This window comes from Nelumbo nucifera, chromosome 1, assembly GCF_055504915.1.
Source record: "Nelumbo nucifera cultivar China Antique chromosome 1, China Antique-T2T, whole genome shotgun sequence".
NCBI lineage: Eukaryota > Viridiplantae > Streptophyta > Magnoliopsida > Proteales > Nelumbonaceae > Nelumbo > Nelumbo nucifera.
In genome coordinates this window covers 15,041,657-15,055,468 of record NC_142649.1, presented here as the reverse complement: position 1 = coordinate 15,055,468, position 13,812 = coordinate 15,041,657, and the positions used below count along the sequence as shown (strand labels likewise).

Sequence of the window (13,812 nt, the reverse complement as noted above, 5' to 3'; positions counted from 1 at the left end):
GTAAGGGAAATGAGCCGACGCATATTCCAATTTCCTTTCATCCCAACTTAGTGAAACTTTAAGAGGTACAAACATCTTTATCTCCACTCAAGTGTGGAAAGTAACAAATAAGGGTTAACCAATGTATATCGAGTTGTAAAGATATGACAAAAATACGGTAGAGGAATGGATGGACAAGTTGTTGCATACACAATTTACACAAAAAATCAGAATATCCAACATGACATAACACTCATATACAGGTATCCAGATTTCATAGGTGACAAAATGTTTAACCATTAAAATTAAACCATGCAAGAGACACTTTTCAACTTAACCTGCAAAACAATTGTTTTCAACAAATACCATGTAAAGCATAGAGAAAGCTGCTGACTAGGGCTTCTAAGAAAACCTTGTGCCAGAAAATCAATTTCTGAAGTTGAGAATTGGAAATGGTACATTTTTATTCAACCACTAATATGTGAAGGACAATCACTAAATCAGGATCTTGACCACAAAAGGAATTAAAAAAGGCTAATATCAATGTTGGCAACCCAAGATTTTACTATTATACCAAGTAATGGCCCTTGGCACAAAAAGAATCTCAGGTGGAATATTCACCCTGGATCCCTGGTTTCCATAAATATAACATACTACATATTGAAAGATCCTCTTGGCAGGAGTGTGGCCAATGACATTTTTTTTAATCAATAACCAAATCAAAAGCTTCATGAAAATTTCATGATAGCTAAGAAGTATCCATTCATCAATGGGAAATCCATAAATGACCATACTCTGTACTCTAGTATATCACACTTTCCATCTGGATAACCTTACCAAGGCAGGCACACGCGCACACACACACACACACAATGAACAAGGATCAACCACAGTATAATCAAGGAGCTGAGCTAAAAATAATTCTAACAAAGAGGTTTAAGTTCAAAGTCTCGATCCTGATATTGATTTAAGATCTTGAAAGAAACCATAAAGGAAGACTTATTGGGGTTGGCACCAAAGGACACAAAGAGTCAACATTAAAGGAAACAGAATTAGAAGCAACAGACATTAAAACCAAGAACTTCAAAGTTTTTTTTTTTTATTTATTTATTTCCACTTATTCTAATCAGATATACAGTGATATAGATAGAGAAAAGTAATAGACACACCCTTTGTGAACTGCCCAAAATCATTTGCTATGTGGCATTCTAAAACTTGTTGCCTAAGAAATACCAAATTAATAAACAAAGGTTTTCTAAAATTCCAAAACAATTCAAACCCTTGCGTGGGGATGCTGAACTATACAGATAACCTTCTATATCTCCAAGACTTTCTCTAAGAGATATTCAAGAAATAGCATCTGCAGCCTGTGAGTTGATATGTTAAGGCTGCTGGCTTGATCTTCATAAGTTTGACCTTGACAAGTTGCATCTATGCTTTTAGAGTACACTATATAGTACTAGCCAGTGATAGATAAAACAAACTGTTGCTAAATGGAGCAGTAATATCAAAGCCCATGAATTCTGCAGTAGATTATCATCCTCTTCATCAGAATGAGCATTTTCTTTGTCAAGAAAGATAATTAACCCCAGAAAGCTTATTCTTTTGAGCTTCCTTTGATCTGATCCTGAACAAGTTAACAGTGCTGAAATAAACAGAAAAAGTAGGAGACTTAGAGACTGGACAGAAAATGAACTGGATGCTTTTTCTGTTCTTTTGAGTATTTAGAACGAAGATTTTTAATTTATTTTAGAGGGGCCAAAGCGTCCATGGTGTCTGACAGCTTTTCAATGTGAAAATTTTTGTCCAGAGTCCCCCACCACCGCCTCCTCCTCCGCCTTGGACGTGGACGGAAGTCCTTGCCCTGAATCCCTGATTAACACTTCACAGTTTGTCACCTTCTCCTCCCTTCCTAATTCTAATTACTATTACCGTTATTGTTATTACTGTTAGGCCAAGCTCAACAGTAGTAAGTCTCTGGAGACAACAACATAAAAAACAAGACAAAGCTAGTTAATAAGGTTCCTTACATATTGGTTTTACAGAGTCATCAGTGATTCAGTACAATATAAATACCACAAAAACAACTAGACAAGAGTAGTTGGTCACATGTAAGACACCTCTTAAAGCCAAAGTTTACAGTTCTCCTTCCGGTGCTGATTTAGACACTTCCCATTTGGTTCTTATTTTTATTATGGAAATTCCTAAAACATATGTATCAGCCAATCTCCCAGAGCTATAATCAAACCAAACAAATGTATGGAAAATCCTAAAACATATGTATCGGCCGATCTCCCAGAACTATAATCAAATCAAACAAAATATATGTCTCACCAGAGTAGGAAGCAGATTAAAACGAACAAGAATAGGGCAGCTCTGTAAAATGAATCACAGCAGGGCAGATCCGAAGAGGAGATGGGGCGGATCTGTAAAATAAACCACCATATTTCACAAGTTATAAAAAAGATGAGGAGGAGCAAGAAGAGTGGTAGCTGATTTGGAGGAAGAAGACGGAGGAGGAGAAAGATGGTTGGCGGTGCTCTTACTTCACCGGAGATGGGGTTGACGGCGGCAACGGCAAGAGATTCTTCCTTTTCACAGCAACTCAATCGCAGGTTGGATTGGAGGGGTTTTTTTTGTCCAAAAAGAAAAAAAAGGAACTAAGGATCTGTTTGGTTCGGGGGAATAGGACCCTGGAATCGGAATCGAAATGGGCTGTTTGGTCGATTCCCATTCCCATTCCCATACTAGGCGGAATGGGAATCCCTCGTATGGTGGAATGGCCATTCCCGACCCCTCCCCTGCGAATGTGATTCCCATTCCTGTTTATAATTTTTTTGGACAAAAATGCCCTCCTCATTTTCGATCTAGGCGAAGAGACGAAACAGGAGATTGGAGATTGGAGTTTCCCATTTTCAATCCAGTCGAAGAGACGAAAGAGAGATTTCTAGAACTCCAAGCCTTCTTCCATCGCCAAACAGAGAGCCGAACCATTTCGTTTTAATTGGTATGTAAACCGCCATTCTACTTCACTTGGTGATGATCGTAGATCTTATTGTCGGATCACCTCGAAACTTCGCTTCATTCTTGTGATTTGTTTATTCATATTGATCTCTTTAATTGTTTCACTTGGTTTTAATTCGTTTGCTTGCTTCACGTTCAAATATAATTCTGATTGGATTTTCTCTTTTACTGGAATTTGATCCATTTCGTTTTTTTTCGATATGCATTTAACTGTTATTTAATCCAGTATCCTTAAAGAGCTACTTTTGTAGTAATTTTTTTGTCAGCTATCTGTTTGTTTTTTGTATTGCATTCTCTCTATTTTGGAGTTTCCCCATTCTTCCTTTTAATCCCCAAAAAGAAAAGATTCTCTCTCTCTCTCTCTCTCTCTCTTCTGTTATTCATAAAATCTCAGATGGAACAGGAAGATTGTTCGTAATTTAATTGTTTCCTCTACTATAGCTGGTCATGCATTGAAACCGACATGGGCGATTGATTTTCCATCAACTCAATGATGATTTTCCATAAGATCAGCGAGTGTGATCTTCCCACAATTGCCTGTGTCTAGCCCGTCAAACTGGATGCAGATTTGCAGGATATCTTTCTCTGCTATTTTCCCCATTTCCTTAAGCTTGTAGATAACGTACTCAAATTTGCTGGATGTACACAAGAAAGAATAGAGTACAAAGTTAGAAAGGATAAGAAACCAAAATGTAAGAAAGAAATGGTCCTTGGTCAAAGCAAAATGGATGCAACAACCAAAGAAAATAGCTTGCTCTCTCCTCCTGGTCAAATTCAGAAAGCAATAGTTTTCAAAATACATGCAAGAGAACCCGTCTGAATGAAGATCATGTTCTTCCATTCCTGTATTTTTTCTGTTTTTAATCAGCTATAGACTAGATGGTAAGTTTCAGAGATTTCATACGGTTTGGATGATACAAGGATTGCACTTGTAGAATCAACAAACCACAAATATTCTTGTAGTTTATATTGGAAGACTATGCCCATTGTATTTACATCTATATTTGGCAGAAACTATCTCAATGGTCTCACTATTGCTCATAATATGCTGTTACATTCAAAAAATATATATTTTTTGAAAAACTGTGACTTAAACACCACACATTGGTAAGTTTGCTTTGGAGTTTAGGTATTTCTTTGGAGGTGTACTACTGTAGCTCATTATTTTTATAATGGACACTAGTATGTCAAGCTAGAATATGTGCCATTACTAAATATTGTGAATCTGTCATTTGAAGTGCGGATAGGATACCTTGGATTATTCCTTTTAGTTGAATAGTCATGTTTTAATATTCCCTCTAATGGAACAAGAAATAATGATCTTGAGTGCACATTTTACAATTGTGCTTCATTTCAGTTATTTCATCATAAAATGGTATGCCTATGAACATATTGCAATTTAGTGATGTAGTTAATTTATTTCCTCAAATTGCTTATTAAAATTCTGCAAACATAATTGTTGATTCTCAGCCTCTGAAGCGGAAGAGTGAAACAGAAGATTGTGAGGGCTTCCATGAGTGTACTACCAGTCCTGGATACACTAAAGTGGTTAACAGCCCCCTTCGTACACCAATATCAGGAAAAGGGGGCAGGGTATACAGCAAGCCAAAGGTTCCAAAGCATAGCAAATCAGGGCCTCAAACCCCTGTGCCAAATGCAGGTGAGAAGTGTCTCTACAATGGTTTCTCTTTTGGCATTAATTCTCACCGTGGTTTGTTTTTTGGCATTAAGTTGATTCAGTCCTTCCTATGGTACTTTGGATTGCTCAAAGAAAATTGAAATCGAATGTTTTTTTAATTTCTCACCTTTCAAAACCTCCTTGTCAAATAAAGCACTAAACTGGATGTGCATGTTTCTAACACTTTTTTTCCACTATATCTTTGGTTGGTATTTGAGATATTGTTGCTGTAGACATTACCGATGAATTATATGATCAAATTTCTTGCTAGTAGCCTCAAGATACTTAAAGAATTAACTAAAATATAACTAATAAACTAATATTGTCATTAGGTGCTAGCAACAAGTAGGGAAATGGCAAAATGTTGCAACCAGTGATATCATCTGTCATAACTAAATAGCTAATAAACATAACTGAGTGTTATATAGTTCAATGATGATTAATTATTTCTTATTTTTATTTTCACCTGTGCATTTGTGAATTTTATTTGGATATGGAACATGATTTACATCTTTCTTTATATGTGCTTGATTTCAATAATGGTTTTGATGCCATAATATTGGTCCAGATGATTAACCCATTGAACAGAGGGTTGGTCTTAGAATGATGTTTAATTTAAAGCAACTATTTTTCTTATGCAGGAATATGTTGATGCTAAGATAAGTTCAATTGAGAGGAAGCCCCATGACTCTGGTTGTGCATGCCGGTTTTATGTAATATGCTATAGATCCCAAGAACCTCACACCATGCTGAAGATGACACTTGGGGAAGAAATCAGAGAAGTAAAACTTGAAAATATTGGTATCTTACAAAAACTTCAGAGAAAACCTTCAGAAGATGTCTACTATCGTTGGAGCTATTCTGAAGACTGCTCCTTCACGCGCAGAGCTATACTACATTGCGGTCAGTTCTCTTCTGATATATCATGGCTACTGGTTGCATCCATTTGGAAAGGACTTGGATTTGATGTTAAAACAGTGCAAAATAAAATGATCTATCAACTTCTTGATAGTGATCATGACATGTGTCCTCCAAGTTACTTGAACAATGTAAAGACCATAAACTTCCAAATAGATAATGAAGTTATGGAACCCAGTAATATGAACTTTTCCCCTGTGGTTCCTGTAAATACATTTGTTTTAAATGATCCTAAGGATGTGGATCTTGTTCATGATATGAAAGAAGATAAGCATTTTCTCCATATATGCACTCGGTAGCAGGTTGCCAATGTGTGTATATGTTGAAAATATATAATTAGTGGATGTTTTTGAGGTTTTTTTAACAGGGCAGAATTGGAAATTTTGGCTGATTCCGATTCCACCTTCTAGGTGAACCAAACAGCAGGAATCGGAATCCAATTCTGATTCCTGACTGAACCAAACAGATGCCAGGAATAGATGATTCCGATTCCGGTTCCTGGGGATTCTGATTCTGATTCCGGTCTTATCCGCGAACCAAACGCACCCTAATATCGGAATGGGAATCACATTCCGGGGGAGGGGGTCGAGAATGGCATTCTGCCTACTCATTCCTATTCCGGTCTTCCAAACATCCGGAAACGGAATGATCCATTCCGATTTCGCTTCCAGGGTCCTATTCCCTCGAACCAAACAGACCCTAACTTTTTGACCAAAGTTAAGGCATTGAAGCATAAGATAGTTGGAGCATTTAATGATGGGCCCACACTTTGCACCGATTTCAAACAAACAAGATGAATACAAAAACGGTTTAAAATGTAAACCGTATTTGCATTTATGAACTAAAAAATGAGTAAATATGTAGTGTACATATTTGCATTTGCATTGCAACCAAACGCAACCAAGGAGTAAATGATGCAAGCTAAATCATTGGGTTCCCATTTGAGAAAGGAACAATAAGAAGACAAGATGAGTGTTGACGATCCTATTGCTGAAGAGATTTTGTTGTCACAATCCGATGCGGATAAGGATGGTGTCACTGGTTGTGTGCCTCTCTAAAAATTAGTGGAAAGAGAGGTCACAATTGGTGGGGACAAGAATATATAGATAGATAGATAGATAGATAGATATATATATATATATAGAGAGAGAGAGAGAGAGAGAGAGAGAGAGCATAGCGGATACAAAAGGACTAAGAAGTCAAGGAAATAATTCAAAATGGGAAGGTGAATATTAATAAATTGGTGGAGAAGGAAGTGGAGATAGGAAATCCTCTCGGTTTAGTTTTTTGGGGAGGGGAAGGATTCATGAAATTAGAATTTGATAAATATGAAAAAAAAGAAAGAAAAGGGAAGAATGCCTAGAAAAAAAATTAAGAGGTGGGATGAAGAAGGGGGAAAAGAGTAGACAAAATTGAGTGAACTCTAGGTTGGTGGGAAGTAGGGGTGGCAACGAGCCAAACTTTTCATGAGTTGCTTGAGCTTGGCTTGGCTCGGTTTCAATCGAGCTCGAGCTCAATTCACTAGCTCGATTATTAAACGAGCCGAGCTCAAGCCTACTAGAGCTTGGCTCGTGAGGCTCGCGGGCAGGCTCAAATATATATATATATATATATATATATATATATATATATATATATATATATATATATATATATATATAATAAAATTATAGAAAATAATATATATAATAAAAATATTATAACTATTAATTATTATAATTCTTATTTTTTTAAATATCAAATAAAAAATATTTTTATATATAATTTTTTATTTTTATAAAATATTTTTTTCTCAAAATCGAGCTCGAGCCTTGTAGAGTAGTCTCGAGCCGAGCTCGAGCCTCGTACTATTCGGCTCGGCTCGGCTCGAATCCACCCCTAGTGGGAAGATAGGGAGAGGGGGAGGAAGATGAGGTTTCTAGATGGATTGTGAGGGGTTTGAGAGAAGGTAGGAGGGAGTAGAATGGGTGGAGCATTGATATTTTGATTGCAGGAATGGGCATTTTGATGGTAGTTTGGGATCTCTGTCTTCCAGAGTTTGTTCAAGTGAATGAGTCTGATCTGTTTGAGAATTTTATGGAGGGCTTTGGAGTTAAATCCTTGTAATTTGATTCTCTTTGGTGTCATTTTTGTTTTCTAGTTGGTTTGTTAACTAAACAACCATCTTCTTGAGATGTTCAGACTTTTTTCAATTTAATGAGGGCCCGTTTGGCGTGTCTTTTTGGGAAGATTTTCTGGTAGCTCTGACATGCAAAAGACGCATTGAACTTTTGCATGAAGATCTGAACAGCCTGAAGCACGTTTGGTAGATGTGCATCTTTTTGCACGTCTTTCCATGCGAGATTAAAATGCGAAAGATGCGGAAAGCTTCATTTGAAGCTTCCCGAAATCAGTCCAAAATGGACTTCTCGCATCTTTTTGACGCTCCATCTTTTGGCAGTTAGATATTCTGCGAGCCAAACAAGAATAGATCGAAAATCAGTCTTTGTAAACAGCTGAAAGGCCACACAAAAAGATGCTCCAAACAGGCCCTGAATTTTTCTTTGATCTTTCAAAAAAAGAGATTACAATTTTTCATTTATTATATAGAAAAATTTGTCATAAACTCATGACAATGGGTTGGGTTAGTGTTTCGGAAACCCAAAATCTCTTAAGCGCTGATTTATAGGTTAAAAATTAAATTCTTAAACAGAAGATAATGATATAGTATAACCAAGACCAATTAATTGTCTGTGGAACCCAACTAATAGAAAATTCATGCCTAAATTCAAGCATTATCACACATAAGTAAAGTGAGAGTTTTGCCAAATGAAACTTCTTGTTCGACAAGTGATCTTAGCTACATTACTCTCTCTATGATAAGCTAATGAGCCTCTGTGAGTAATTAAGTGTTATTTTATTTTCTACTAAAATTTCAAAAATCAATTAAAAACGCATGTCCAAGATTAATTAGGATAAGTTGAAAAAACCTATTTCACATGTTGTGCATAAGGGGTAATTGTATCCGAAAGAATATTTTTTATTATAAATCTATAATAATTAATTCATAACTAAAAATCTAATAAGACTCCTAAGGTTGTTTGATAACATCTTAAATACAAAGTCCATGTTACGTTTTATGAAAAATGCTTAACATAAACAAACCAATGATAAATCCATAAGTTGCAATGATGTCTTCATCATTGTTAAAGCATTTATAGAGTATAGGTTGGAAAATGCAAACCAATAAAAAATAAGTAAATTATGTGATTGTCTTGATTGAAATTTGATATAAAATGTTGTAAAAATTTTGAAATAGATTGTAGTTGGAGTTCAATCATCTTAAATGGTTGAGCAAAATGATTTGTAATTTTGATTTTTGTCGATAAAACATTTAAATAATGAAAATATTTGAAGGTATAATAAACCAACCTATATTTAGCTTTTTGTTTGGTAGATAACCAATATCCACTTATGTCATTAAAGAGTTTGCAACTTCTTGAATAACTTATTCTCTATAGCACAAAGTGCCCATTTGGGAGGGCCGAATTGGTTCAGCAACTTCATTTTCTTTGAGTCGTATCATGTCCTTAGATTTTCCTATATTAATATGCATGATTTTGTTTTTTCAAATAAAAAATTAATTATTACATTAATAAGATTTTGTTGCTTTAGTAGTTCTTTTTCTTTTCTTTGCTGATTCGGTAGTTGAGTTTTTTGAAAAATAAAATTATACATATAGTGATATAAAAACAACCCAAAATACCCATTTAAATCCCACTTAGGTGGGGTTTGATAAAACTTTTCATATCTCTAAAGTCTGAAAATTTTGCTTTTCAGACGCCACCTATGTTTGGGTTGAGCATGAAAATTTAGATCTGAAATGCATTTTTAGATCTGAATTTGTAAGAGGCAGGCCATTGATTTAATGTGTTAAGACGTTTTTCAGACTGTATTAAAAGACAAAAATGTCCATCATCGATTTCCCTCACCCTTTCCTCTCTCTCCCCTTGTCTTCCATCCACCACCGCTACAACTCTTAGTAGTGGCATTTCCCTCTCCCTCTCCTTCTCCTTCTCTGACTCTCTCTCTCTCTCTCTCTCTCTCTCTCTCTCTCTCTCTGTTTTCTTGCCACGACCGTTGCAAAGAGTTGTAGCGAGATTCGATTTCCCTTTCCCTCTCTCTCCCATGTCTTCCTGTCACCGTTGCTGCAACTCTCAGCAGCAGCGTTTGGGTTCCCTCTCCCTCTTTCTCTCTTTCTTTCTCTCTCTCTCTCTTTCTCTCTCTCTCTCTCTCTCTCTCTCTCCCCTATGTTCCCACCACCGCTGCTGCAACTCTCAACAATGACATTCGAATTTTATTCTTAATAATTTATTGTAATTTTTAATAATTTATTTTTAATTTATAAATTCATATGTATTTCCAATTTTATTCTTATTTTAATAAATTAATTTTTATAATTTTTTATAAATTATAAATTATTTGATATTTTAATTATTAAATAGTTTAATAGTTTTAGCTTAATAATTTGATAATTATTAAATATTTTTTTTCATTGCTTCGTGAACTTTATTACTATTTTCATTATTATTTTAACTTTTAATAATTTATTTTTAATTTATAAATTTATATATATTTTCAACTTTATTCTTATTTTAATATTTTTTTATTTTCGTTATTATTCTTATTTTAATATTCAACTTTGTTCACATTTTTCAATATTATTTTGAATTTAATAAATTATATTTTATGAAATAGTACAAATTGAACTTAAAATTACCAAATAGTATGTTCTAAGGGTAAAATAATAAAATTAAGGAATTTTAGAAGCTGAAGGTTTGATCCAACACAAACAACCTTCTATGTTCAGAGTCTCTAAAAAGTCGAAAAGCATATATGTCTCTTTTTAGATTTTAGACGCCATTAATATCTTTTTAACTTTTCAGATTTCAGATTTCAAATTTATCAAACACCACCTTAGATTTTGCTCCCTCACTATGCTTACTAACTAGCCTTTGGCCCCACAAATAAAGAATAATAGCTGTTACCCTGCTTTCACAGTTGATCATAATTCTTCTAAATGAGAAACTAGAGCTGACTTGGCAGTCTCCATGCGAACGGCTAAGAGCCATGAAAGTAGCATGGTTTTGATAGATGATGAAACTAAAACTGACATTGCACAAAGAAAAGGAATTGGGATCTGTTCCTTATAGAGCAAATCTCACACCAATCTCACAACCACATCCCACCGTGTATTGGGAACATCTCCCCATAAATAATAAATACAAATAAGGGAGATGCTCCTTATGTATGATTAGGACATTCTGTGAGGTCAGTGTGAGGCATGCTTTGTAAGGAACAGATCTGGTCTCAAAGAAAAGGCAAGGGGTTTGAACCAAACAAAGCATTTCGGACCGAAGGGATCTTCGTTGTTTCGTCCACTTCTTTTGTATTCTACTCCATTTGCTACTTCAAATGTGACAGCTTGTGGTTTACCATCCAATGCTTGGCTAACAAAGCCTTTTTCATGGCTCGTAATTAGTATCCAACCTTTCATTGACCTTGGTGAACATCTCTTCCGTTGTTTTAACATCTTCTCTAGTGTTATATAGCAAATGGTCTTCCATAATTTGGCAACAATATTTGGTTAATACAAGGAAACCCAAAGTTTTCAAACTTTAACAAGAGTCTAATTTGCAAAAAAGATCTCTTATCTTTCATTAAATCTAATGTAGGCGCTTTCGGAAGGCTTATGGCATGACGACACTTGGCACAACGTGGAGCCAATCAGTGCATCTAGCAAGGCGGAGGTCGGCACCCAACGCAGGACCAATGGCGCGACCACACGCGGTGAGCTCAAATGACCGCCCTGTCAGGGCTGGATCGCATCCTAACTGTCCGCATGCGTCTGCTGTCAAGCGACCTCAAGTATAAATAGGGCATGCCACCCCCAAGGTAAGGGGTCTCTCTCTCTGGCGACCTCGTCTAAGCTCCTTGGACCTTGTCCGCCCTCTCGGCTACCCCCTTGCTAACTTGACCGTTGGAGTCCCCACCTCGGGTTATCACCCGAGGCCTCTGACGTTCCCTTCCTTGCAAGTACTTGGCCTCAGCCGACCTCAAGCAAACTCCACCTGTCCTCGGCCACAACGCACTTCGGTCTCTCCCAGCCCTTGCCCTCGGCATCCCTTGGATTCAACTAGTCCTTGGCCTCGGTGCCCCTTGGGTCCACCCACTAGCCATCTCGTACAGGAAGCAGAACAGATTTACTATGTTGCCCTAAACCAAATCCGAGCATCAACAATTGGAGCCGTTTGTGGGAACGATTGTAAAGCCTTCCCCCCAGCACTACAACTCGACTTCCAACAGAATGGCTAGAAACAAGGGAACTATGCCGAACTTGGTCACCAGGGACCAACTCCAAATAGTCCCCGACCAGCTTGATGACTTCACGTAGAAGCTGGACGAGGTGGGGCGACCAATAGGAGGCCACCCCAGTGAAAACCTAGGGCATCCCCATAGACGCCCTTCGCAAGCTCCGCCGGCTAAGCGCCTTATCGGGCCTTATTGAGCTAACCCCTCAACGTCCGACGGAAGAGGTCGAAGTGTGAATCAGCCGCCAAGAGCCCTCCAACCTCCAAGTCGAAAGGAGAACGAACCAGCATGGTCTTGCAACCAATGCTTTAGCCAAGGACACCGCCACCAACAAGAAATGCCACCTTCACCTTGCATCTCAGACCTCCGAGATTACCTTGACAACTGACGGGGCAATAGGAACCGAGGCCCGACCAGCCCACCCCATTGCCAAGGAAACCAGGACGAAGTCGAGGTACCCATTGGCCGAAAGATCGCCGACCTACAAGCACAACTCGACGCGGTGAAGGATGAACTTCGGCAAGTCAAGGAGAGCTGATGTGACACCTTGGCAAGTTAGTAACCCTCCACCATGATGGATGCCTACACCGCCACCATCACCTCGGAACCTCTTCCACAACATTTTAAAGCTCCCACACTGGAGACTTACGATGGAACCTCGGACCCAGACAAACACCTGGAGAGCTTTCAGACACTCATGCTTCTGTATGGGTATTCCGACGCATTGATGTGCCAAGCTTTCCAAGTGACCTTCAGGGGGTAGCTCGGCGCTGGTTCTCCAGGCTCCCGCCTTACTCCATCAGCTCCTGGGAGTAGTCGGCGATGCTAGAGGAGCGTCGTCTCACTCATGGCCATTCGATAGCGACATAGTGAGAGCTTGTGGTCCTATATCAATTGCTTCAAGAAAGAATTTGAGGTTCGTGGCCTCAACCACACGGTCTCCATGCATGCAGCGATCCAAAACCTCCTCCCCGGGTTGGCCGTTAAGTGCTATGTCACCAAGACGCCGTCCAGAACCAAGGCAGAATTTTTTAAAAAGGCATAGAAGTACATTGCCTTCGAGGAAGCCTCGACCGGTGGACACTAAGGTGGAGAGGTCGACTATGACCATGGCGACCATCGACATTAAGACGGTCGTGGCGATGACAGTAGCAAGAAGCCATCTGCCTCATCCTACGACCAGTATACACCACTCAACTCCATCTGAGCACACATCCTCATGCAAGTAGGAAGGGAGGAGTATGTGAAGTGGCCTAGGAAGAGAAAGAGGAACTCCAAGGGGGGTGACCCAACAAAATACTGCACGTTTCACCACGGTGCCGGCCACGACACTGAAGATTGTTATGACCTCTAGGACGAGATCGAGTCCCTCATCCATCGCGGTTATCTAAGGTAGTACGTTGACATCGACCTCATCATCTCGCCCTAGCAGTAATGGCTGTAACAAGCCACTCATTAGTAACACCTTGGCCTCGGGCATGCCCGCAGGTCGGACCATGTAACTACAAGAGCTCGGCCTTAGCTGACCATGTAATACATTTTGTAATAAAACAAGTCTCTTACCTCGCCTCAAACCCCCAGTGTATACGTTCTCGTCTTGACGAAGCGCCCTTCTGCAGCATACAACCTTTGCCAAGGTTATACACGGATTGGACCTCGGTCCAAGGCACACGACCCTTGGAGGTCATACGCCTAGTTGCCAGGTCCCGCACCTCGATCGACCGCCTGGCTGCGGCATACACTTCACCAAGGTTATATGCCCAGACTGAATGTCAACCCAAGGCATATGACCCTCTGGAGGCCATACACCCTTAGACGATCAACTAGCCGTGGCATACAACCTTCACCAAGGTTACACGCCT

General features: G+C 38.6%; 2 protein-coding genes across 2 annotated transcripts in view; one reads left to right on the top strand and one right to left on the bottom strand.

Annotated features, from left to right (window-relative positions):
• LOC104611547 (Cysteinyl-tRNA synthetase, class Ia family protein) overlaps positions 1 to 2,666 on the bottom strand; it is a 29,325-nt gene extending 26,659 nt beyond the window's left edge. The window contains exons 1-2 of the mRNA XM_010278640.3: positions 2,526 to 2,666; positions 2,314 to 2,405 (exon numbers count right to left, since the gene is read on the bottom strand). The gene's annotated coding sequence lies outside the window, so the exon portion shown is untranslated. The remainder of the gene's footprint in view (positions 1 to 2,313; positions 2,406 to 2,525) is intronic.
• Positions 2,667 to 2,823: 157 nt separating this feature from the next.
• LOC148802938 (SNF2 domain-containing protein CLASSY 2-like) lies at positions 2,824 to 6,159 on the top strand. The gene is made up of 3 exons (XM_088894304.1): positions 2,824 to 2,986; positions 4,474 to 4,663; positions 5,323 to 6,159. The coding sequence occupies exons 2-3, from the start codon at positions 4,517 to 4,519 to the stop codon at positions 5,896 to 5,898; spliced, it is 723 nt and encodes a 240-aa protein (XP_088750430.1). The 5' UTR covers positions 2,824 to 2,986; positions 4,474 to 4,516; the 3' UTR covers positions 5,899 to 6,159.
• The last annotated feature ends 7,653 nt before the right edge of the window (positions 6,160 to 13,812 follow it).